At 40.8% G+C, this 26,817-nt stretch overlaps 1 protein-coding gene across 13 annotated transcripts in view; it reads left to right on the forward strand.

Annotated features, from left to right (window-relative positions):
* Frmpd3 (FERM and PDZ domain containing 3) overlaps positions 1-26,817 on the forward strand; it is a 151,902-nt gene that overhangs the window by 78,596 nt on the left and 46,489 nt on the right. For 6 of the 13 annotated variants that reach the window (XM_013150215.3, XM_063246252.1, XM_063246250.1 and 3 more), the window contains 4 exons: positions 2,047-2,092; positions 17,758-17,862; positions 22,211-22,318; positions 25,306-25,437. In XM_013150215.3, coding sequence (XP_013005669.2) covers positions 22,214-22,318; positions 25,306-25,437 — 237 coding nt within the window. In that variant the 5' untranslated portion in view covers positions 2,047-2,092; positions 17,758-17,862; positions 22,211-22,213. The remainder of the gene's footprint in view (positions 1-2,046; positions 2,093-17,757; positions 17,863-22,210; positions 22,319-25,305; positions 25,438-26,817) is intronic. The other 7 variants (XM_063246254.1, XM_063246253.1, XM_063246257.1 and 4 more) reach the window with 3 other exon arrangements.

Consider the following 26,817-nt stretch of genomic DNA (forward strand, 5'->3'; position numbering starts at 1 on the left):
ACCTTCCCATCCATTCCCAATGGTCTTACAGTGCTCTGTCCTGATACCCAAAGCAGGTCTTTCTTGCATGTGCCCCTTCTAGCTCAATACTTCAAAATGCATGTGGTCCCTGCTTACCTTCAGTGTGGCATAACACTTGCCTAGCAGGGATGAGGCCCTGGGGTCAATCCTCAGCATCACCAAAATAATAATAGTAACAATAATAATAATAATAATAATACAAAACCACAAACAAAATAAACCCTGATGGCCTTTCTTTTGTCTTTTCTCCATTGCATTCCTCTACTCTTCACACTCTGCTCTTCACCTTCCATCTCCACAACAATATGGGGGAAGTTAAACATGTTCCATCAGGGCATGTTTGAGTTCTTTCCGCCTGATCCCTCAGAAGTCACTGCTGTGCTTATAGTGGATAGCTTGGTACACTAAACAGTGTAGACTGATTTTGTGAGGCGATTCAGAACTCGTTACTCAAAACAGATCTCACTCTTAATAATCTTAGGGACCAGAAAGTCATTCATTCATTCAATTGATAATTATTGTTGGCTACCATGCGATAGGCACCACTCTAGGCACTAAAAATACAGCTGTCAATATGACAAAAGTCCTGGTTACTGGAATTTACATTCTAACAAAAGGAGATACATCATAAGCAATGAAAATAATGAATCAATAATTGTGCAATATCTCAGAAGCCAATACATGTTATTGAACAATATAAAGTAGATCTGCATAAAGAGGATCAGGAGTGCTGAGCACAGGGGTACAGAAGGTAACTTTAAACAGCATAGCCAGTGTTGGTCTCACTGAGAAGGTGGTATTTGAAGAAGGATTTGGAAGAGACGAGGGTGTTGGAGAGAGAAGAACTGGTGCAAATGTCCTAGGTTAGGAGTGTGTCTGACCTGTGAAGAACAGGGAGGAAGCCAATGTGACTGGTGTTAGGTAAGCAGGGTTGTATGAAAGGTAGGTCCAGATCATGGAGGGCCTTGTACACTGTCATAAGGACTATGGCTTTCTTATAAATGAAATGGGGAGAAATTGTAGGGGTTAGAGCAGATGAGCCATGTGATTTATGTTATGCCCCTTCTCTGTTCAAGATAAAGGATTTTCCTATGTAGTTTCCCTATAACACAACTCTTTACTTCTCTTGCGAATTTTCCAACCCTTGCAACTCATTCATGCATGGACTTTGCCTCACCAAATATGGGAAATGTTCAAAGTCCTTGATCAAGGGGTCCAGTTATTTCTTGAATAACCAGACCCAGGGGCATTTAACTCTACTTTTTGAGTGCCTTTGTTCCCATAAACATTTTTAAAAGGCCAACCAGGAGAAGGGAAGATCCTTCAGGCAAACTGCTTTCCTTTCTTTTAGTTCTTTTAAATGATTATGTATTCCTGAAAGTGAATTTCTATACTTCACGGGCTCTTTGATACTAGTATAATTCTCGTGAAAAGAGTTTCAAACTCTTCACCCTTTTGAATATTTGTTATCTGGAGAGTCCTGGCTTCCATCTGTTCCTCCATGGCTCTCATTTTTGGTCCCTGAGCTGAAACAATCTGCTAAGTATGAGTCATGATGACCAAATGACCTCCTTGCATTTTTCTTTTGAGAATCTTCTCTTGTTTAAATGCCAAAATTGCCAATAATCATCATACATGGTTCCCAGGACTCTCTGGGCCTTTGAGGTCCATAATGCAGGTCTTTTTTTCCTTGAGAATTTTCTAGTCTACAGATAAAATTGCTCCTAAGGTTTGGAGATTTCTCCAGAAAGATGTAAAAATGAATAAATAATAAGACCTGGAAAATGACAACCCCAGAAGTAACTGTGATACCATCATCAAATGCCTGTGTAAATCGATATAGATGTTTTGTATTGCCCTCCACAATTAATGTGAGTGAGACATCCACGCAGATACTCAGACTGCCCTCTGTCCTAATCCATACACCTCAGTGCAACCCAGAGGGAAGTTCTGGTGTTGCTTCTTGTACTAGATGAGTACCTAGTGCATGATACACTACTCCCCTGTTCCCTCTTTTCTCTTTAGGAGCGCTAAGGAATTCATCGTTCTTACTGTTCTGCACACTCATCAGGTGAGTGAGCCATATTGCCCAAAGCCCTTCCACCTGACTTTGAAGAGATGACCTCATATTAGAAAATAAAATCATGGAAAGGGGGGAAGGGAGAACAGGACCAACATATGAGATAAGGATTTAAGAGACAACTTAAAGAATACCTTCTGAATATCATGTTCATTCTCACATCTAAGGCTGATTCTGAAGCGATGTGCAATACTGTGTTTTGTGCTGTGCTTCTTCTTTACCAACTTAAACTACCTACTTCTTCAGTTCCAAATCTAACTACTACCCCCTTTTTACTGTGCCCCATATAAATTCTCCTGTCCAATAATGTCCAGTTCCCATAAAGTCTTGGCAGATAGTGGGTGTTAATCTTATTCTTTCATATAGGTGCTTACTAAGAGTCTACAGTGTATGATACACAACACTGTATGTGAGGAATTGCACGTAAAGTTGCTATGATGTACAGTTAGACAAATTTATCTCTGACCTAGTAGTCACTAAGTAGCTGTATAACCTTGGGTGAACCAGTTCCTTTTTTCTGAACCTGTTTCTTAATCTCTAATTTTCTAAATTAAGAGGTTCAGAGTAGAACAGTGTTTCCTAAATGTGACTGATCTTAATAGTCAATATGACTATTTATTAAAAGTAAAATTCTCTTGAGTCAGAGGCAATGGTGCATGCCTATAGTTCCAGCTACTTGAAAGTCTGAAGCAAGAGGACACTTGAGTCCAGTAGTTGGAGATCAACAAGGGCAACATGGCAAGACACTTTCTCAAAACCAGGCCAGGATGAGAGTGAATGTATGTTTAATCCCCGAACAAGGAAAGATAGAAAAAAGGGAGGGTGGAAAGGAAGAAGGAGGGAAAGAGGGAGAGAGGAAGTAAGAATATTTCCAGGGCCCTCTCTCCTCAAGTGTTGGATTCAGAAAGGCCAGTAGTTGTTATTAAATAATCTTTATAGCCATCTTAACTTGAATGCACAAACTGAGACACAAATCATGTGCAAAACGTCACAGTCCTCACTGTACCTCCAGCCTCCCTGTTCCTTTCTAGTGCCCACAACACTTCCTTTTACCTGACTCTGAAACTCTATTCCTTGAGGAGGCTGCACCTGAGATGGACCTTGAGGAAGAGGCAGGATTTCCCAGACTTAAAGAGAAGGAAAGTCTTCATCTTTTTGCAAGAGACAATGTCTAGGCAAAGTCAGAAATAACTCACAGGCACAAGATCATGAGCCTACAAGTCAGGAGGATGGGGTTCAAATCAAGCCCACCACTAAGTGCCTCACCTCATGGCCCTTAGCATTCATGTAAGTCCATGTGACTGTTATACACACTCACACATATGCACTATTACATATATTCACACAGTATCATACATAAATATATGCTCACATATCCTCATATACACTCACACAGATACAGACTTGTATAAATTTTACACACATACACAATACATACATAAATACCATAAATACACATATGACCCCCAAACATTTGCACATATATATGCTAGTGCATAAACATTCTCTCACTCATACACATAGCACTTATATACTCACACATATAACACACCTAGGTAGATAGGCCTTGCTCAATTGCAGCTCTCAGCAGACAAACCCTGGCTAGTCATAGGTATATGAATAGTCCCTTCCTCACCTTAGTGCTTGTGTGCAGTCATCTAGTGGCAGTGGGTAGTCCCTTTTCTTGAAAATGGCCACTAGTTCTCCTCAAAAACATGCTTTTATATGTTTAGAATTTACTGCTTTGATCAGAGACACTTTGTGTTTTAAGGCCAGCTGACTACCCTTTCAAAGTTAGAAACTACCTGAACCAGGCGTGATGACACATACCTGTAAAGCCAACACTTTGGGAAGCTGATGCAATAGGATCACAAGTTTGAGCCCACCTTGGGCAATTTAGCAACTTGATGAGACCCTGTCTCAAAATAAAAAATAAAAAAGAACTGGGGATATAACTTAATGCAAAGGCCCTTGGTTCAATCCCCAGTACTGCAAAGATATTACCTACCTGTCATTATCTCCTAATATTGCTTAATTCTTCATCATAGCTGAAATACTACATTTTAACTTTTCTTTTAAAGTAATTGCAGGAAGTGGAAAAGGTAGTGCAGAGATATCCTGTGTCCCCTTTACCCTGCTGTGTCCAATATTTACATCTTCCATAACTGTAGTACAATATCAAACTCAGGGAATCAGTAGTGGTGTAATGTGTGTGCATAGTTCAATATGAGTTTACCACATGTGAATATACCAACACAATCAAGATACCAGAAAAGTTTTTTAAATCATTTTACTAAATTCCATTCTGTTTAAAATTAATTTTATTGGTATACTTTAAATATACATAGTGATCCCATTCATTATAGGGAACTTGTATCTGTACATGATATATCCTGATTCCTCTTGTTTCCTACTCCCCTCTCCCTTCAATCCCTATCCCCCTTCTTATTTACAAAGCTTTGTTTCCATTTTATCCTTCTTTTACCATTTTTTTCTTTTGCATTCCTTCCTTTCCCCTGTCCCTTCTGTAGTTCCCCTTTCCTTTTGAATATTTTATTCCTATTTCCCAATATCTGTTATATATTTTGGTCTTTATTTATGTTCTTGGTTTTTCACACCAGAGGAATAATGTGATATTTAAACATATATGCCTGAATTATTTTATTGGAAAGTATGAGTCCATCCATTTACTTAGAAACATTTCAAGTTTATCCTTTATGACAGAGTTTTACTCAATTGTATAAAAAAACCCAAATATTTATCCATTTGTCAGTTGATAGGCACTTGGGCTATATCTAAGATTTAGCTATTACAAACTGGAAAAGTTTATTACCAAAAAATGTCTTACATTGTCCTCTTATAGCCATACCCATATTTTCCACTCCCACCCAAAATCCTTGATACCACTAATTTGTTGTTTATTTCTGTAATTATTATTTCAAGATTATTATATAAATGAAATAGCGTCATACTTGGAGATTGGCTTTTTTCACTCAGTACAATGTCCTTGAGATCTTCCAATTTCTATGTATCACTAGAATAGTATTTTTCCAGAATAGTATTCCATGCTGTGGATATAGCTCATTTTGTTTAATTATCTACCTATTGAAAGACACCTGAATTTTTTTTCTAGTTTGGGGCTATTATAAATAAATATGCTGTAAACATTTGTGTACAGGATTTTTGTGAGCATAAGTTTTTATTTCTCTGGGATAAATATTCAAGGGTATGATTCCTGGGTCAAATAGTAAGAGTATGTTTAATTTATTAAGACAATGCCCAAGTGTTTTCCAGAGTGTCTGTGCCATCTTACATTTCTAGAGACTATTCTATGGATGTGTTTATTATCTCTCTTCCTCCTTAGAATGCCAGCTACACAAAGCTGAGCATGGTGGCACATTCTTGTAATCCAAGAACATGAGCTGCTGAAGCGAAAAGATTGAATTCAAGGCCAGCCTGAACTATAGACCAAAAACCTTCCTCAGAAACAAAACAAAATACAATACTAATTTATTAAGCACTTACTGAATACCTGCTGTTCTGGGAACTCATATAGGCTGGGAATATAACAGTGCTACACAGACACAATTTCTTCCCTTGCAGAGCTTGCATGCTAGTTCTTGGCCTTGTGCTCTCCAAAACCTTAAAAGCATAGACAAGCACATGCATACAAAAGTGATAGTAAACAGAGGATATGGTGGCACACATCTGTAATGCCAGCACTCAGGATGCTGAGGCAGGATTTCCATGAGTTCAAGGCCAGCCTGTGCTACATAAGCAGGTTCAAGGCCAACCTGCACTGCATAGTAAGACCTTGTGTCAAATTTAAAAAAAGAAAGAAAGAAAGAAAGAAAGAAAGAAAGAAAGAAAGAAAGAAAGTGAAATATCAGAAATGATAGTAAAAACCTTTAATAACCTGTACAGTAGGAGCCAGCCAATCAGAGTATGAGCCACTGAGAACACTGAAACACTTGGAGGCCTCCTCGTTGTTTCAGGAATTAACCTCTTAGTTGGCCTCTATTTGTCAATACATCCCAAGGAAGGGACCCAGAAAACTTAAGGCAGGGGCTCCTTGCCAACCAGTGTGAAAGAATTCCTCAATATTTTTACAACCTGTATGATTATACCAGTGCATCCCAATTGAGTTGCAGCCTTACATAACATGTACATACATGTACATACAATCCTCATTATCTGCAAATTCTGTGTTTTCAAATTTGCCTGCTCCCTAAAATATATTTGTAGCCACCAAAATCAGTATTTATTTCTTTGTCATTTGCAGACATTAACAGTGCATGAGAAATTTCAGTTGTCTTGTGCATATGTTTATAGCTGAGATCAAGCAAGACACTGTTCTTTCTCGTTGTGTCACCTGTCATATAAAGAGATGCCCTGAGGCTGGGGACAGCAGGAGGCAGTGCAGGATAATGAAAAGCTTCAGCTCGGGCCAGTTTCATGGGGTTTCAATCCCAACTCCAGCACCTATGAGTGAAAAACCCTTAAGGCAAATCAATTAACACTTGTGATCCTTGTTTTTTCTTAGTGGAAAAAAATAGAATCTACCAGGATGAGTTATTTAGGATTTAGGATTATAATCTGTGGAAAATATTGGAAAAACAGTACAAATCTGGGTATGGTGGCACATGCCTGTAACTCTAGCACTTGTGAGGCTGAGGCAGGAGGATCATTATGAGTTTGAAGTCAGCCTGGGCTACAAAGTGAGTTTAAGGCCTGCCTGAACTACATAGTGAGACCTTGTCTCAGGAAAAAAAGACCAAAAAAAAGCGCAATGTTCACTAATTCAGTGTCCAAAGTGACACTATAGACTCTCTATGACTAACAACACTCAACTGAGAATCTTCTTTCTCAAAGGTACTATAGCTAAAACTTCTGAAGATTTCCAACAGGTATCCAATGGTATGCCCCGGCACTACAGAAAATAGTACTATGTCCACAGCAGGCACTTGGCACCTCATGAGTACAAGAACACTGCTACCTCTTCCTGAGGGCCTGTCATGTTATTAATGTTTCATTACAATTTCTTCCAGAAGATAACCTCCCAGTAGGTCCAGGGTGTGGCTCAGGAATCAAGATTTGTAATAAAATCCAATGATGATTCTGATGCTTAGTGAAATTTAGTAAGCTCTAAGTCTTCTAGCTTCTGTATTATGTGGCTGATAATAGTCTGATACTTACTCCCACGTACAGTGGCTAGTAGTGGTTTTTAACACTGGCTATTCATTAAAACCACCTGAGACAGCCAGGTTTGGTGACACATGCCTGTAATCTCAGCACTCAGGAGGCTGAGGCAAGAGAATTGTTGCAAGTTCAAGACCAGCCTAAGCTACAAAGTGAGATCAAGGCAGTCTTGAACTGCATAGTGAGATCCTGTCTCAAAAAGACAAATAAATAAATAAATAAATAAATAAATAAAACCTGAGAAGCTCCTAAACTACTAATATTCAGACTTTAGCTCTGACTAATTGAACTAGAAAATCTGGGGATGGGACCTTACTATTGGGCTTTTGAAAGGTTCCTCAAGTGATTCTGATATGTCTATTTCATCTGACATTTTCTTTTTAACAGAATGATTCATATGATGGCAGACTATTGTGGAGGTCATTTTCAGGGATCACAAGAGTCCTTTCCAAAGACCACTCAAACCATACTATATAGATAGCCATTTATTAAGCATTTATGTCTAGTAATTCCTAAGTTTACAAATGTCTCTGTTTGCAAACAAAAGCATTTGAAAACTTTTGCTTCTGCTTAAAGATTCCACATCAGGTGACAAACACAGTTGAGGCCATCTTCCCCATACAAACACAAATGTGACCATCTTCCCTAAAATTGTAAAACAAAATATGTTTGTATATTTCAAACTGTTCTTCAATAGTGACCAACTATTCCCATGAGTGACTAAATATTCATGGATAAAGGTGCTAAATACACAGTTACAGTATCCACAATACATGTTGTGGCTACATAGTATCCACAATAGATATTTTTAAAATAAAGTACTAAGTCCCCATGGGCCTGGTAAAGAAAGCACACACTATCCTTTCAAGTGAAATCTTACTTTTCTGGCTCTAAAAACCTAGACTATGTCCAAAGAACATTAAACTGCCTCTGTTTGGAGCCACATAGTCATTTAAAAAGGTCAAAATAATAAAAACCACTGCAAATTAGTTTGTTTTCCACAGAGTTTCTTGAGATATAGTAGTTGACAGATAGTAGGTACACAAATAATATTTGCTAAATTCATTATTAATTTTAGCAATCAACTAGTATATTTTTGCTGGGACCCTTCTGCTTTGTGCTAGGATAAGACATAACAATATAAACTGTCATCTCTCCTTGCACAGCCCAGGTTGGGTTGGGGGATAAACTGTAGCAGTGTGGATTAGTAAGAACACTGGAAGAAATCCAGGGAGGGGAATGGAGGGATTAGTGAAGGATTCATGACAAAGGTAGAATCTGATCTGGGTTTTTAAAAAGAGATGGCATTGGGCCGAGGATTTAGCTCAGTGCCATAAGCACCTGCCTGGCAAGCGTGAGGTTGTGAGTTTGATCCCCAGTACCAGAGAGAGAGAGAGAGAAAGAGAGAGAGAATTTAGCTGGTCAGAAGAGACACTGGGAGCCCTGAAGGGTATGATAGTGGGAAGGGTGTATGAATTGAGTCCAGAAGTGAGAATAAACCTCCAAAATTGCTTTGTCCCCTCACCCAGTTCTGATGACTACCTGTCCCAACTCATGGCTGCTTTGCCATGGTCAGGTTTTTTTTTTCTCCTTCTTGTACATTTCCTAAGTCTTACAACCCTGTGGACTTTTTTTCTTGTACTGTGAGTAGAACAACCAAATTCAACAGAAGATGAGATTAGAGATGAGTGAGGAATGAGATTAGAGTCAAGTGTGTCTGATGGGAGGCCTCAGTAGTGAAGTGAGGACCTGTTCATCTCTGGGAAGTACTGAGTACAGAGAATAGACCTTGTGTTCCTTTATCAATTATCTGGTGAGACCAGGATGCCTGTCCATTGCCTGTGTGCCCATAGTGATTACAATGGCAATTGATTGTAAGTGAGCTCATGTGTCAAAACAATGAGTCAGCAAAAGGATAAGTCGGGAATACACAGAGCTTCAGGCAGAAATCTGAGCTCCATTCTTTCACAGTAATCAAAGTGGGGCCACTGATTAACCTCTCCTAATCCCCTCTAACTACCCTGGCTTCTGGTAGCCACTATTTTATTCTCTATTTCTATGAAAGCAACATTTTTAGATTTCAAAGTTAGATAAGAGGAACAGGTTCTGGTGTTCTATTTCACAGTACAGTGACTATTGTTAATAATGTGTATTTCAAAAGAGCTATAAAAGGACCAAGAATATAGCTCAGTGGCTCAGCACCTGTCTAGCAAGTGCAAGGTCCTATTCTCATTACCAAGAAAGGAGACATAAAACATGATTTCAAATAGTTTACCACAAAGAAATAATAAAAGTTGGAGGTGATGGAATTACCAGTTACCCAAATTTGAATATTATGCAATATATGAATGTAACAAAACACCACACTGTACTGTCAGATGTGGTGGTACACATCTGTAATATCAGCACTCTGGGAGGCTAAAGCAGGAAGGTCTCCAAATTCAAGCCCAGCCCGGGTAATTTAGCAATTTAGAAAGACCTTGTCTTAGTTACTTTGTCTCTTTGCTGAGACAAAATACCCAACACCCAAAGTTAAAAGAGGAAAGGTTTATTTTGGCTCACAGTTTTTAGAGGTTTCAGTCCATAATCGTCTGCCTCAAAGGCAGGGTGGCAACACAAAGGGAAAAACAGAGGGGGCTTGCAAAAGAAAGAGTTCATAACAGACAAAAGCCAGAAGGCACCATACAAGTGAGCTGCAAGCAAGAAGCAAGCACACTAGCTTTCTTTCCCTTTTATTTTTATCCAGGCTACCTACCCTAAGGGCAGATAGCAGCCACACCCACAGCAGAGCACCCTTAATCTTACCCAGAACTATGCCAAACCAATCAGTGTGCTGTGGAGGACCACTTGGATGACTATTCTTGAATAAAAATCAATTACCTCCACTTAGGCTAAACTTAGCCCTGTCTCCATGTATTGATATGTACAGAGCTGGCTAAGTTACTTTTCCCTTCAATTGGCTCTAAGCAATGTAAATAGGGCTAGCTGAAGTGCTGATGTATAATCTTTGAAGCCAAGCGATGGTCCTGTTTCCCCACTCAGTGTCTCCCTAAACATAGTTTATCAGGGAGGGATGGCAGGCAGAGCCAGGCAAGGCCGTGAACTGGGTTCAAACCTCAAGAATAGAGGCTGTGACTTCCCAGGGGAGAGAAGTTTGCACATCAAAAGCTGAAGCACCAGCCCCAAAATATTAAATGCTTCCTCAATTATGCAAGACAGATTGGTCCTTCTGCATATCCTTCTCTGCATATTGCAGAGGTGCTTTGTGGCTTCCTAGGTAGTCTGTCTCACAGTGCTCATGTAATTCCTGCCTTTCTCACAATCACTCATCCTATAGCCCCTCCTTTCTTCACAAATTAATTAAAATCCAAATTAAACCGTGAGTAGAGGCCCTTGTTCCAGTGAGCCTTCATCCTGGCCAGACTCAGGTCCCCTTGGCCCTCCATAATTATCAGTATTTCTTAGTGTCTTTATTCTCACCATAGATCACACTAGAAGTGGTAGATTGGGATTAACTTTCTAGAATTCTAGTAACTTTTCATGAGATTACAAATATAAGCTCCTGGACCAAAGTGATGACAAGAAAGGGATCTCTATAGTGTACTGACTTAGTAATCACACAACCTTAATCCCAGAATCACACACTCTAGGTTCAGCCACCTCTGAAAAAGTCCTACCTATGACCACATGAGAGTTTGGGGGGACATATACACAGAAGCCATAACAGATTTTGTTTCAAAATTTTAAAAGAGTACTGGGAATGTAATATAGTAGAAAGGCCTGAATTCCACTCTCAGTATCACAAAAAATCGCACTGTACCCATAAATACATACATATATATATATATATATATATATATATATATATAATTATTACGTACCAATTAAAGTAAAACTTTAAGAAAGTGGGACCCTATCTTACACTAAAATGTTTGGCTATTTACCTAACTTTGACCAAGATATAAGGCAATTACAGCCTTGAAATTTATATTAGTAGAGTCACCAAATTTTTTTAAAAAATGGTCAAAGAATCACTAGCTTCCAAATTCAGCCCTAAGAGAGAAAGGCAGGCTCTCTCTTCAGTACTTTACTGCACCTAGCATCTGGCTTCACATTTGCTTCAAGGAGCTTGCAGTGGCCCCAGTGGTACTTACCAATTCCAGTCCCATGTCTCAAGCCAAAATTCATTTTAGCCAGAGAGGGTGCCTATTGCAAAAATGAGATCCCAGTGACTTGGAGGAAAATAGGATCAGTGAAGAGCTAAGATGTCCCAGCTTTAAGGTACTCATTTAATCTATGCTTAATGGGTTAGGACATCTTCACCAATAGTAGAGTTGGCGGTCCCACTCTCCCAAGGATTCTGACTTTTTGAGTCTGATGTGGGCCTAAGTTTCTGTATCTTAACATACAGTCCCCAATAATTCATATCACAAGGGAAATTTTAGAAATAGTAGGTTACTGCATATTATTAAGTTAATCAGGGATCATCAAACTTTCTTTGTAAAGAGCCATATAGCAAATATTTTAGGCTTTTCAGCCAAATATGGTAGCCCCAAAACAGACACAGAAAATACATACATGAAGATCATTGCTGTGCTCCTGTATAGCTTTATTTACAAAAACAGGTGGAAAGGAAGATTCGATCCATGCAGCTCTATCATTTGCTGGTTGCCGAAGTGTTCATTACCCCTTTCTGGCACCCTATTTGCATTTTGACCAGGACCTACCCAATCCTCACATTTTACTTCAAAGGAATAACCCTAGTATTAAGAATTCTAGATCCATTGAACAAAACTGTTTGCACTCTCACTGTTTGAAAGTCCACTTTATATGCTTCAGTTTTGTAACTTGAACAACTATTTCTAAGATGAGAATATGTAATCTATTAACTAGTGATTTCTTACTGTTTATTTTTTAAATTTTGTATTACTTGTACCCTTTTTCTGTTTTTTTCTTTTTCTCCTTAAATAAAAAAAAGAGCTCCAGATCCCACAGCTGAGCTTTGAAGATGTTTGTGACAGGGAGACCTTGTATCCCTTCATAAGGTAGGCCTCATCTGTGTCTAAGCATAAGGCTAGACATGACTCTATGACACCTAGCAGTGACATCTAGCAGAGACCAGCTGGCAGTGAGTGAGTCACCATCAGCAAGCAGGGGTGAAGGCTGAGAATAGGATGGAATTTTAGAGACCAACAAGACAAGGGTCATTGAGGAATGAGGCATAAACAAGCTGAAAATAGCTCTGAAACAGACACCCAGAAATGATTATGTTCCCTGAAAATATTAGCAATTTCACTTTCTCCTGAATGTTTTGCTTGTAGTGCTATAAACAAAGTCTCTGGGATAGTATCTAATTTTGGATTTGGGGCAGGAATAATAATGATATTGTTCCCTCCACTATGGATGAACACAAAAAGATACCTGTTGGAATCCTTCTTTGTTCAAATTCATTAAGGTAAAACCAGAACCAGTGCTTGAATGAATGTCCAGCTTTAGCTTGCTATAGGGAAATGATCACGAACCCAAGGCTCAGGAAATCTGAGTTCTGGTTTCAGCTCAGCTACTCAGTCATCTTGGATAAACCCTGTTTTCTTTGTGGATCTCCACTTAACATGAAGAGTAGATTTCTTGACCTCTTCAGGTCTCTAGTGACATCTTGCTCCACACTGTACTGTGGAGATGTCTGATGACAGGAGATCAAAGAGAAGTGCGAGAGTGACTGTTAGGTGGATCAAAGATTCCACCTGCATGTGTTTCTCATTCCTTTCTACCTTGGTGGAAAATTGGGGAATGTAGAGATGGGAATCAAGTTGAGCTGAATGAGCAGAACTACAAAGCTTTCTATCTTGCCCCTCTCCTTTGCTTCAGCTACAGGCTCTGTTCAGGATGTGAGCACGCAGTGGTGCAACACCTATGGACAATCAATACTGTAATCACTTTCCGCAATGATCTTCAGCCCTGGGTTTCATTGTGCTATATCATCTGCTGCCAACAAAATACTTCTGTGGCTCAGGATAAATCTAAGGTTCCTTTAGCTCAAAGATTCTCAATTTTGGCTGCACTTTGAAATCATCAGAAGCTTTTTAAAAATACTGATGTTTGGGCCTCAACCCTAGGACTTCTGATGTAATTGGTTTGGGGTGAGGCCTGGGCTTTAGAATTTTTAAAAGCTCCCTGTCTTAGATACTTTTCTTGTTGCTGAGACAAAATACTCAACACCCAAAGTTAAAGGAAAAGATTTAATTGGCTCACAGTTTGTAGAGGTTTCAATTCATAGTTGGCTGTCTCCAAGGCAGGGTTGCACGGCAGAAGGGCATCACAGAGAAGAAACAGTTCATGGTGGGCAGAAGGCAGCAAACTATTGAAGCAGCAGCAATCGACAGCAGTAGCTGCAAGCCACCACAACAGACCTCTTTTCATCTGTTACATAATATCAAAACTATCTGCCATTAGGGCATGTAGCACTAACACCCAGGGTGGGGTACCTTTAATTTTAGCATCATTAATTCCAGAATCACATCCTTAAACCCAGCATTGTACACCTTAGATCCAGGTACCTCCCAAAAGCCCCGGTTGTAACTGAGTGAGGCACTGGGGCAGGGGCATCTAAAATACAAAATATAATACTCCCCAAGTATATCTTGGTGCTTGGCCAGGACCAAGACCCACTGCTCAAATTCCTGCTGGATGAGTTGGAAAATGGGACTTTTTGCAATTTTTCTTCTGTGAAGAATGATGCCCCTGGCTTCGACAAAGGAGACAGCTGGCCCCAGAGCTTATGACAGTAGGAGGATGTTTGTTTCTGCTGTTATCTTAGTGTCCTGTCCTCCTATGGATGGTGGTAAATGAATCTCAAACTCAGTGAATATAATAGCTTAATGTGTTGCCTTTCCAGCTGGCAGTGTTCTTTGTGGGTCTTAACACAGAGAAATTTCTAATTGTAAGACAAGGATCCACAGAGGTGGTATGAAGTGGCCACAAACCTGATATGGCCCCTGGTCATCATCTCAGTAAATGACACCCCCACTCTTCCAGTTGACTCCTTGCTTTCTTACTCCCCACATCCAACCCATGAACATATGATCTTGGTTCAGTGCACAAAATATATCCAGAATTCATTCACTTTTCATCATCTCCATTATTACTATCCTTACCAAGGCCTCCATCATATTTTAATTGTATTTTTGCAATTATAAGTATTGTAATTAGACATATACTTAACTGGTGTTCCTACTGTTGTTGTTGTCCCTTCCTTGCTATTTTCTCCCCAGCACCAGAGATATACTTTTAAATGCACTTCAGAACCTATCTGCTCAAAACTCTCCAATAGAATGAAATTCTCACCACAGTTTACAAGATGCTACATGACCCAGTCCCCAGCTGTCTCTCTGAACACTTCCCCTCTGAGGCCTCACTTTATCACTCTATTTCAGTTTCATTAAGGTTTCTTGCTGTTCCTCACCCAATCTTATTCCCATCCTTGAGCTTTTACTGTTCTTTCTCCCTGAAAAATCTCTTCCTCAGGTAGCCTCAGGACCGTCTCTCTTTTACTTCTTTCAGATCTCTGTTTAAATGGTCTCTCCTCCTATAACCCAAGCTACTCAGGAGGCTGAAGCAAGGAGGTTGCAAATTGCAGGACAACCTGGGCAACATAGTGAGGTCCTGTGTCAAAATAAAAAGGAAAAAGGTCTATGCAGGTAGCTCAGTGGTAGAGCACTTGCCTAGCATTTTCCGTGGGCTATGCTCAATCCCCAGTACCACAAAAAATAAGTAAAATATTTAAAACAGCATCTTCTCAGAGAGGACTCGCTGACTTCTGTCTAATTCCCCAAGTCCAACTTCTGTGTATACATCCAAAGGAATTGAAATTGGTATATCAAAGAGATGTGTTCATTTAAGATGCGGGCTCAACCTGTACGCTCAGCAAATAAATGAATAAAATATGGCATGTGTACACAATTGAAACTATTCATCCTTTAAAAAATGAAAATTCTAGCTGGACCTGGTGACACACATCTGTAATACCAGCACTCTCAGAGACTGAGGCAGAAGGATCCCAGGTTTGAGCTTAGTCTGGGCAGCTGAGTGACTTAGCAAAAACTTCTCTTAAAATATGAAATTTTTAAAAACAGCTGAAGAGATAACTTAGTGTGAAGGCCCTAAGTTCAGTTCCCAGAAACCACCTCCTCCAATAAAAGGAAATTATTCTGTCATGACAACTTGGATGAACATGGAAGACATTATGCTATGTAAAATAAGCTAGGTGCAGAAAGATAATCTCACTTGTATGTGAAATCTAAAAACTTCAAACTCACCGAAGTAGAGTGAAATTGTGGTTGCCAGAGGCTAGGGGCATAAAGAAGGAATGAGGCAGTGCTGTTGAAAAAATACAAAGTTTCAGTTAGGCAGGAGGGTTAAGTGTTTGAGATATGTTGCACAGCAGGGTAATTGAAATTAATAACAATGCGTTATAAGTTTCCAAATTGGTAAAATAATACCCCCCAGTCCCACCTTTACTTACCCATTCTCTTATGTGCTCCCTTACCCTGCAGGGAATATGTCCCAAGACCTATAGTAGATACCTGAAACAACAAATAGTATTGAACCCTAAGCATCCCTATATGTACTACATTTTTTTCCAATACATACACACAATAAAATTATAAGGTAGGCATAGTAAGAGGTGAACAACAGTAACTAATAATAATAATTAATAAATAAATGAAAAATAATAATAAAACAGAAGAACACATTATAACAATGTGCTATAATAAATTCTTTTCAAAATATAGGGATGGTTTTTTTTCTGAAAGTTTCCATTTGACATTTTGTTTCGTTTTGTTTTTTGGTGCCAGGGACTGAACTTATAACCTTGCACTTGCCAGTCAGGTGCTTAAGCCACTGAGCTAAATCCCCAGCCCTGCCATTTGACATTTTGAAACCACATTTGACTATGGATAGCTGAAAAAGCAAAAAAGAGTAATCTATTTGCTACCTAAAAGACATGTGTTTATTGTCTGTCTGTCCCTGCTAGAATGAATGCTACATGAGGTCAGAGAGTTCTGTCTGTCTTGTTCACTGCTATATTCCTCATCTCAAAGAGTAGTATCTGGCATATAGTAAGCCCTCCCTAAATTTGTTAAATGAATAAATAAATGCTCCCAGAGACATGAAGATGCCCCTCAGCATGACTTATGCATTCCCTGGCTGCTAGGCTGTCAGGAGCTCAGCAAAGAGCTGAAATCTAAAGAACAACTCCCTTCATATCCAAGAGAGATTGATTCCAGGCCTCCCATGGATACAATGTGCAAGTCTTTTATATAAAATGGCATAGTATCTGAATGTAAACTACCCACATCCTTCCATATACTTTAAATCATACCTACATTATTTTTATTACCTAATACAATGTAAATGCTACGGAAATGATTTTTTGTTTGGTTTTGCTTTTTTTTTTTTTTCTGTCTTTTTGAGACAAGATCTCACCATGCAGTTCAGGCTGGCCTTGGGTTCACTGTGTGCCCAGGCTGGTCTCAAACTTGCAAACAATTCTCCTGCCTCAGCCTCCCAAGAGCTGGGATTACAGGAATGTGACACCATGCCCACTTTATGTAAACGATTGTTATATTATATTGTTTAGGGAATAAAGAGAAGAAAGAAACCTGTACATGTTCAGTAAAGATGCAATTTTCTTTAAAATATGTTTGCTATGCAGCTGGTTAAATCCAAGGATGCAGAACCTGTGGATACAGAGGGCTGGCTACAGTTTGCAACATTTGCTAATCATATTTCTGCTGAATTTTTGGAGCATTTTCCAGAATTACAAAGCCTAGCTGATTCTTTGGGCATTTCTTACAGAATTGGGTAAACAAATTGGTGCAGAGCCCAGAGAGCCCCGAGGTAGGAAGCCAAGAGACCTGGGTTAAATTTCTCATATCTCTCCTCCCAAATAGTGTAGAAACCAAATAAGTCATTTTAGAGTATTAGATTTTCTTTCTCCCACATCCAAAAATATTTATTATGCGCCTCCTTCCTAGGTACATGGCATATCTCTGAGATGAATGATATAATTTATAAAAATCCTTTGGTATACTTACATTCAGATGTAATAGAATTCACCGTTAGATATACCTCCTACTCAGAAAACCAAATAAATAAAAATTCAATGTATGTTATTACTAAAGAATTTTTGCAAACTCTCTAGACCTTGAGCATTCATAATGGGATTCAGTTTACCCACATTTGATTCATGCCCAGCTTTTCTCATAATACACCAGTCATATAGGAACATACTCTGCACATTGGCTTGACTTTAGTACGTAATCAGTATTTATTTGCTTATTCCTTGATCAGTAAGGCAAAGTGTATCTGTACTGGGACATCTTAACTCTGATGTGACAAAGACCAGATTTCCCCCCAGAGATGGTATACTCATCTACTTTCTGTTCTTTTTGCAGTCCCCTAAATCAGCCTTCATTAGTGCTGCGAAGAAGGCCAAGCTGAGGTCTAATCCTGTAAAGGTTCGATTTTCCGAGCAGGTAGCAGTCGGAGAAACACACGCAGTAAGTACATCCGCAGCCCTCTCTCTTCAGCCTTGGCCGGAATCACCTTGACTGTTAAGATCTTGCTCTGGAGCTCCTTGCAGTGGATGGGGTTTTTAAGGGGTTGGGACTGAGAGGAACTCCAGTGCTGTGGGCGGGGGGGACTGAGTGGAGAGGAGTGTGCAGCATCAAGAGAGGCCCTGGGCATCAGAGGAAGAAGAACCATATATCGATTCACTCAGGATCTTCTTGATGCTTAGAGAAATTTCTGTCCCTAACACAATAGCTTACACTCAAGGCAAGTGCTCCATAAATATCTTTTGGCTACTTGATAGGAATAGGAAGGAAGTAATGATTTTCTGAAGATCCAAAGAACAAGTGGCTGGTGAAATTGAGATCTCTTCACATTTAAGTGGCCCTGCAACTCCACATCTTGCCTGTAGAAGACCCACAGTGATGGGTGAAGCTGCCTAAGGAAAATGATACAGACTTTCCTTAAAATGCAAGTTTTTTTATTAAGATACCACTGTGTTCCCAGCACCACAAGGGATGCAAAATAAATACCTGCTTCCTGCAACTTGATGCTTCTCAGGTGTTCTAGGGACACAGTGCAAATTGAGACAGTAAAATATCCACTGCTGAATGATGTCATCTTGGGGAACAGGTAATTTTTCACAGCACATGCCATGTAGCTGCCAATGCAAGGGAGGTTCTGACCAGCCCATGGTCTTTCTTCTGCCTTAGTTTACATGCAGTAAGCTATCTGCTCCAGATGTGCAAATGAGAAGAAGTGGGTAGAAAGCAGAAAGGTGTGTTCAGCAATCATGGATTCTGGCTCAAAGTATCCCAGGAATATGTGGAAGTTGGTGATATTCCAGTGGGACAAGAATCGCTGGAGCTAGCAGGCACTCATGTACTTTTGTAGGCAGTAGTAGGCTGGGCTGTCAGAGGCCCTAGCATTTATATACTGAGGCACAGCTGCAGTTCTTGAGAGAAGACAGAAGGCCCAAATTGAGCAGGGAAATCAGCAGAATGTCAAGCACTTCTAGAATTCTTTGAGACAGAGCCACTCAGAAGAAGAGATAGAGGACATGAGTCTCTCCCATCTTCATTTCCCTCTCATCCCCCAAACCAGCCTGTGCCCTCCATCTCTGCACAAGGAAGGCTGGGAAGCCTAGAGGACTACAGGACTCCATTGGCAAACTGGCTGAATAATTTGTGATTGGAAGCCATGTAAATCCTCAAAGAAAAGGTTAAAAAGAAGCAAGGATTGGTGAACAGAGTGGAGAGGGAGCAGGATGGAGCCCCTACAGATGAGAGCAAAGCAGATCCTGAGGGTTCAAGTCACCAAGTGGACATTTGTATCTTGAACCTTTGAAAGCCATGAGGACATGACTTCAATTTGGAAAGTATGGATGGTACATGCTGTCCCATCCCTTGAGTGAGGAATCACTCAAGAACAGGACACTCAGTGAAGAACATCCTCCCCTCTTCTCCCTTTCCTTCTTCTCCTTTTTTCTTCCTTCTGTTCCTCTTCCTTCCATTCTCCCTTCTCTACTCTCTCTTTCTTCCACCATGACTGCCGTCTCCATACCTCAGAGCTAGGCCACAGACACAATCAAGCCCCAACTGCAGTCCAACCTGAATCCAAATGCCCCAGAGTAGCCAGAACCCATCCAAAGTTACTTCTCTTTCCTGAACAGGCCACCAAGCACTGTTCAAGGTTCCTGTCTGGGAAAGAGTCACACATCAACTCACTGTACTCAGAAGTTATTTGACATCACAAGAGCACCTCATCCACCACTGCCACCAGTGTGGATCCTGGGACCTGGGGGAGTCCAGGTCCAGGTGACTCTGGGATAGCCTATTATCCCTCTCCCCTCATGTTCCAAGACTTTATTGAGCATCCAGAGCAAAAATAAATCCTGTGGGTGCTCCTTGCCAACTCTATTTTGAAGCAAAATCAATTAAGTAATTATCTGAGTCCAACCCAGTGTGCTAAATAAAATCTGCCACTGCTGAGCATCATTAGCCTGGAAATCCAGGCCTCTGGGCTTGGCAGGAATGAGGCATCTCATCAGGGCTCATAGAGGACCAGGGAGCCACACTGCTCCATCTTGACATCCCATTGCTTCCTACCTTGACTTGACCCAGGCAAACTTGACTCCTGCCTCCCTATCTCTGCCAGCCATACTCCAACTGAAGAAAACTTGCTTGCTTCTATTAAAATGCTTTGTCTGTGACAGTCACTAGATCTGGACTGTTCTCTTTTGGCTTCTCTAATAATCTACATCTATCATCTCTTTTAAAATCAAAATCTGATTTACCTTACCTTGAAAGCCTTAACCATCTTATGCCTATTGGTCTGTTTTGATTTCATTGTGTGTGTGCATGTGCGTGTATGTGTGTGTGGTCACTATAAAAAAATCACTAAAAGACCAGACTCAAGTCCTTTATTTTTGTTGTAGTCCTTCTGGGGTCTAAGCATAGTACTTACTGAGTGTAGAGTAGAGGTTTAAAAAATGGTGCCTTGAGGGCCAAGGGTTTCGCTCAGAGACCTAAATGCCCACCAGGCAAGTGCAAGGTCATGAGTTCAATTCCTGGTACAAAAAAAAAATGTGCCTTGAATTAAATAATCTTATCTTCTGTGAAGTATATGAAATCCTGTAGAACTGATAATGTTGGCCTAGGGAAATTATTGCAGGCTTCTCAGGAATCTAACCATTGAAGTAAGCACATCTTAACCACCTACTACTCATTCATTGAGCAGCCACTTATTGGGCACCAACTGTGTGCCAAGAAGTTTGTGAGTACATTTGCTCTGAGTTTACAGTTTGGAACAATAAATATTCTTCAAAAGTATGAAAGTATTGAAAGAGATGTGTATAAACTGCTATATGAACACATAGGAAGACCAGGGCGCTTTTTTTGTACCAGGAATTCAACTCAGGACTTCACGCTTATGAGGTGCTGCACCACCAAGCTAAATCTCCTGCCTCAGGTCTTAAGTATCTCATGATACTGGATCAAGGCTTTGTGAATACATATTTGAACTGAATTTTAAAGAATGAATAGAAGTTTGTCAAGAAGGGAAAGAAGAAGTCAGAAGGAATGGCCTTTAATGAGTTTTTACTGAGAAATTAACATGGGCCATTCTATAAAAAAAAAAAAACCCTGCCTGGCCAGAAAAATGTATGCTAAGAGTTAGCAGGTGTTCAGAAATCCGCCTTGCCAGTGGTTTTCATTCAGCATTCAATGTTTGCAACTCTCCAGCAGCTTTTGGAAATATCTGAGGGTGCTTTGGATCATCCCAATGATTTGTCACACTACTGGCATTTAGTGTCAGAGATGTTGAGTGTCCTCCAGGGAATGAAACAGTTCCTGACAATGAAGAATTGTCAGAGATATACAGGCATGAGAGAGGCAAATGTACTAGAAATGGTAAGCCATGAGTCCAGAGAGGAAGATACGGCTAGAAAAGGCCAGGAAGCTGAGCATGGAGGCACTTGCCTGTAATCCTAGCCCTCTGGTTGGCTGAGGCAGGAAGATCACAAGTTCCAGCCCAAACTGGACAACTTTGTGACTTGTAGAGATCCTGTCTCAAAAAAATAAAGAAGGTGTGGGAATCTAGCTCAGTGTGAAAGCCCTGGGTTCAGTCCCTACCACTAAAAAAGAAAGCAAGGAAGGAAGGAAGGAGGGAAGGAAGGAAGGAAGGAAGGAAGAAGGAAGGAAGAAGGAAGGAAGGAAGGAAGGAAGGAAGGAAGGAAGGAAGGAAGGAAGAAAAGGAAGGAAGGAAGGAAGGAAGGAAGGAAGGAAGGAAGGAAGGAAGGAAGGAAGGAAGAAGGAAGGAAGGAAGGAAGGAAGGAAGGAAGGAAGGAAGGAAGGAAAGAAGGAAGGAAGGAAGGAAGGAAAAGGCCAGAATGCCATGAAAGGGAGGGAATGGCAAAGCAGAGGCAGATAGGAGAGTGGCCTGTTTGTGAAACACGTGGTGGAAAGGGAACTCTCAAGAGAGAGGCTGAGGTGAGTGAGGTGGGCTGAAAGGGACTTTTCTCAGACTCTTCAGGCTGTATGCAGTGGTCCTTGTAGGCCAAGCACAGTGCAAAGCTGTGGTGCTTTGAACTACAGTAGAGTGCAAGGGTACGGTGATACTAAATGAAGGACTGACTTTTGATATGGCCCAGTGTCTTCTTGGGGAATGTGGTTTTGGTCTCCACATAACATTATTATTGATCTGCTTTTTCCTCTGTCCCTGTCCTCCCATCCCTTTGGGTCCCTTTCTCCTTTACCTTCTCCCTCTTCCTTGCTGTACCATCCTGTGGCTTCCCTCCTCCTTCTAAATGAGCCCTCTCCTTTCCCTGCCTGTTCATAGAAAATGATGAAGAAGGAAGCCCTCCTCCTCATCCCCAACGTCCTGAAGGTTTTCTTAGAAAATGGGCAGATCAAGTCATTCACTTTTGATGGCCGGACCACTGTTAAGGTACACACAGAGTCGCCCCACATAGGTCAGCTGTTGGTCCCATTGTTCCTCTGAGAATGCACGTGGCTGCTCACTGCCAGAGCGAGGTGGCCTTTGACCTCCTGATGCTTCCTGAGGCTTCAGAAATGCAGTCCTCAGATGAGGCTGAGGGTGGAAATTTGCATGCTCAACTGTGTGCTGGTAATTGCAAAAATATGTGAATGCCCATGTGGACACATGGATGCATGTATGCTTGCCAGTTGCTTTATGTATATGTTACACAGGGTCCTTCAAGACTCTTAGAAACTAGGAAGTCTGAAGATCATTAAGCCAGTTATAAAGCAAGTGATTTATATTAATATACTAATAACATTTACACAAACTTACACACAGAAATAAATACAATCTCTTGAGACCAGCTTTGCCTTGCCTTGCTTTTTAAGTACCAGCCAGATCCTGTCCACTCAACCATGATTTTAAAAGTCGGTGGCTATTCTTTTCACAGGCAGAACAATTATTGTGATTCTTAATAGCTCAGCCAGGCATCAAAAAGTCCTAGTGATTCTTTTAGACTAAGAAGTAGAGGCAGGCTGAGGCAGGAGGATCGTTGCGAGTTTGAGACCAGCCTAGGCTACAAAGTGAACTCAAGGCCAGCCTGAACTGCATAGAGAGAACTTGTATCAAAAAGACAACAACAACAAAAAAAGAAATAGAGGCAATGATACGATTTAGCCCTAGGTTTGCTCTGCTCTGGGACATATATATCTGTTTGTACTTTTCCTGGGCTCTCCAGAAAAAGAATGCCAACCACAGAATGAATGTTTTAATGCAACCAATGCTCCCGAAACTTCTGGGCAGCTACTACACCTAAACCATGATACCTACCTTGTCCCACAGGTGTCCTGAAGTTCCCATGCTGGGGAACTAGAGAGCTTTAAGAAAACCCTAGGCCAGAAAACTTGCTAGGAGGATTTATCAGGTACTCAGAATGACCTTGCCAGTGGATTTCTACAAGAATTGGTACTGCACATTCGCAGAGCGCTTTTGCAATTGTCTGACATTATTTTGGGCCATCCCAATGATTTGTTGTGCTGCTGGCTTTTAGTACCTCAAGATCAAAGATGCTGAGTGTTCTAGAGGGGGTTAGACCACTCTTGAATGATGAAGAATTGCTCTGCCCAGAGTTCTAGTAGCATTTGGTTGCAGTATAGTGTGCCTAAGCCATATTGATTGAACCAAGAATCCTTCTTTCTTTCTTCCTTTCTTTCTTTCTTTCTTTCTTTCTTTCTTTCTTTGTACCAGGAATTGATCTCACGACCTCATGCTTGCCAGGCAGGCACTGTGCCACTGAACTATATTCCCAGCTGAAGAGTTTCTTTTTTTAAATTTTTTATTAGTACATGTATGCAGTACACAATGATTACATTCATCATAAGGAGTCAAGCCAAGAGTTTCTTTGGGAGGGTTAGGCCTAGGCACATTTCCAAGAGAATTTAGAACCAAAGTGCACCCCTTAGAGAACCATGCAATAGTCTCTTGGCTAGTGAAGTTCTCAGGCTATGGTAGGGAGCTTTGCAACTGAACTAGGCTATCCAGGGGGAATCTAAATGTCTCTCCTCTAGATGTGGTTATCTCTTTGTGTTGAAATGTTCCTTGATATTTGTTCATGGGTTGTTGGCCCACTGTAGATTCTATCTCCAAACTGGAATGTTTATCACACTCTCTTTCCCCTTGGAGGCTTTCCAAACATTCTCTTACCTCCTGTTGTCACCACCCTCATGGAATCCATCTAACGTGAGCTCTCCAGGACAGAAGTGTGTCTCTCACTTGTGATGTCACTCTGACTACAGGAAGGGTACACTGGCTATTTATTGGAACTTTGACAGATTGCCAAGCTACTTGTTCCAGAGAGGTACCTGGGTGAATTGACAGCCTGCCACAGGGGCCATTACATTTGTAACACCAGTTGGCAATCACCAGCTTGGCTGTTCATACTCCCAGTGCAGCAGAACCGCAAAGAAACCTTCATCTGTCCATGCGAGAGCTCTCGCAACACTAACCAGCACCTCTGTGACCACTTGGATAACACAAACAGAACTTCCCAAGTACCCACCAATTTTCAGCCTCCCATCTGAATGGCTACGTATCTTTCAGTGTTCACCGAGAGTCTTGTTTGGCAGCTCTGACTATCAGAGAGCTTTATATTCCCAAACCTACTTCTTTCCAGATTTGGGGGGCTGGGAGACTCTGACTCCATGAACACACACACTGGAATACAGAGAATATGCCGAAGTCACAGTAAATAAATAGCAGAAGTCTCAAAACTGACATTTGGGCAGCCCCCACAGATATGTTTCCAGACGCCCTAGTATTAAAAGTAGGGCAGCAGAGCAGACGGAGCCCAGGAGTAGTCAGATTTATGACTGTACACCAGACACGTAACAGTTCCTTTGCATGGACACATTTTTCAAGTTGCTAAATTGATCATCTATTAAAGCCAGCTACGGTCAAAACTGAACATTTTATCAGCAACTCAAGTCATTTGATTTAGATTACGAATCTAGAAATAGTATATTTTCAATCATAAAAATGCAGCACTGGCATTTTTAATTCCAAAGAGCTGACAGACAAACCAGTGGACATTGTGACTCTGGGGGGAAGATGAAGGAAGAACCAACACTTCCCTTGGCATTCAGGAAATAATTTGTTGACTGGAAGCAAGGAGGAAGAGACATAGCTTTCTTTTATCACATGCCTGCCAGGTGAAGTTCAGGAACAGCTACCACCATCCCCTGTACCTCTGGTGTTCCCAGGGCCCACACGTGTGGATAGCACTTGTGGGTCCCTTATTCATCTTGGAGCACAAACATGGGCCACCACAAAGGCTAGTGTCTCAGCCTGCTCTATAGGACTGTTGTGCTTTGTTTGTAGTCCTCCTCCACATGTTTGGTACTTACAACAGTTCAGGGTAAGAACAGATCACGATTTAAGGCCTTTTTCTTCCATAGGATGTGATGGTGACATTACAGGACCGTCTCTCCTTAAGGTATATTGAGCACTTTGCTCTTGTCCTTGAGTATGCTGGACCAGAACAGAATCACAAGTTCCTGCTTCTCCAGGACAAGCAACCCCTGGCTTACGTAAGTAACTCTTTTATCCTGACTTCATAGATTTGCATGTGGCCTATACTAGAGAAGAGAATCCAAGATATTTTGTATCTGGAAATTTCATGATGATATGCTCATCCAGCTCCCAGAAGGCATGTTTCATACCTGAGACTGTTACTATCCCACTCCAGGGGGCCTTTGGCTATGCCCTTTGTAACCTAAGGAGGGCATGAAGACCATTAGTCATGGTCACTTAGCGGAAAGATGTGGGGTGGTGATTCATAACAAAGTACTCAGAATGCCATGTGGGAAAAGACTGGGAAAGACCAGGACTCCTGGATGGGATTTCCCTAAGGGGAAGCACCAAGAAGCATGAGAGAGACAAACAGGGCCAGTCAATAGTCCCAGGTAGGGTTGGAAAGATTTGAAAAGAGATTATTGGAAAGAATACATTTTTAGAGCCTACATGGAAGCCAAACAAAAACCAAAATCGAGCCAGGTATGGTGGTGCAGGCTGATAATCCCAGTACTTGGGAGGTTGAAGTAAGAGGATCAGTGTGAATTTGGGGCCAAGCTGAGCTACATAATGAGCTCAAGGCCAGCCAACACAGTGAGACTCCTTCTCAAAAAATAAAATAATAAAATAAATTAAAAATCAGACAGAAAAATGAAAGGATTTTTGGAAAGAATCATCAAATTCAGCCATCAGCCATATGTAATCCAGAAGGTCATGAGTGAGAAGATACTGCTTTGAGGGAGGTTTAAAGCCCCCCACCTCCTTCAGGCTTCAAGCAGTCTTTTGCATCTAATTGGTCCCTTTTTCAAACGGGATTTAAAATTTATTAAGAAAACGTTCCAAAATTCGCAAAAGTAAAATGAATATAGTACATTGCCCACCCCCATCTTCAGTGATTACTAGTATATTGCCAACATGCTTCATCTATATCTCCAAATGGAATTTTCATTCTTGAAGCCTACAGTAAGGCATTAATTAGATCTAGCCTCAACTTAGCAACTTACTCTGCCTAAGGCTGAGCCCCTCTACATGCTGTACACTAGAGCCTCACAGCAAAAAAGAGCCTTAAAAGCTCTCAAGGAGCTCTCTCTTCCTCACCAGTGTCTTAGCACTTAGACCCACTTGTTCATATTGGTCAAACCATGGATATGTGTTTTAAAATGCATCACATTGAGTCAGAAAGGTAGAAAAGACCTGAATCCACATTATGTTCCCCTGAAGTACAATGGTCTCCCCTTACCCATGGGGGACACATTCCAAGACACACAGCAATGCCTGAAACTGCAGACAGTACTGCTCCCTATAATATTATATATATATATATATATATATATATATATATATATAGTTTAATCATTCATACAAATTAGGAACAGTAAAAGATTAACAGTAACTAA

Source organism: Cavia porcellus, unplaced genomic scaffold, assembly GCF_034190915.1.
Source record: "Cavia porcellus strain 051 isolate PalLab524CR breed Dunkin Hartley unplaced genomic scaffold, mCavPor4.1 scaffold_3, whole genome shotgun sequence".
Lineage (NCBI taxonomy): Eukaryota > Metazoa > Chordata > Mammalia > Rodentia > Caviidae > Cavia > Cavia porcellus.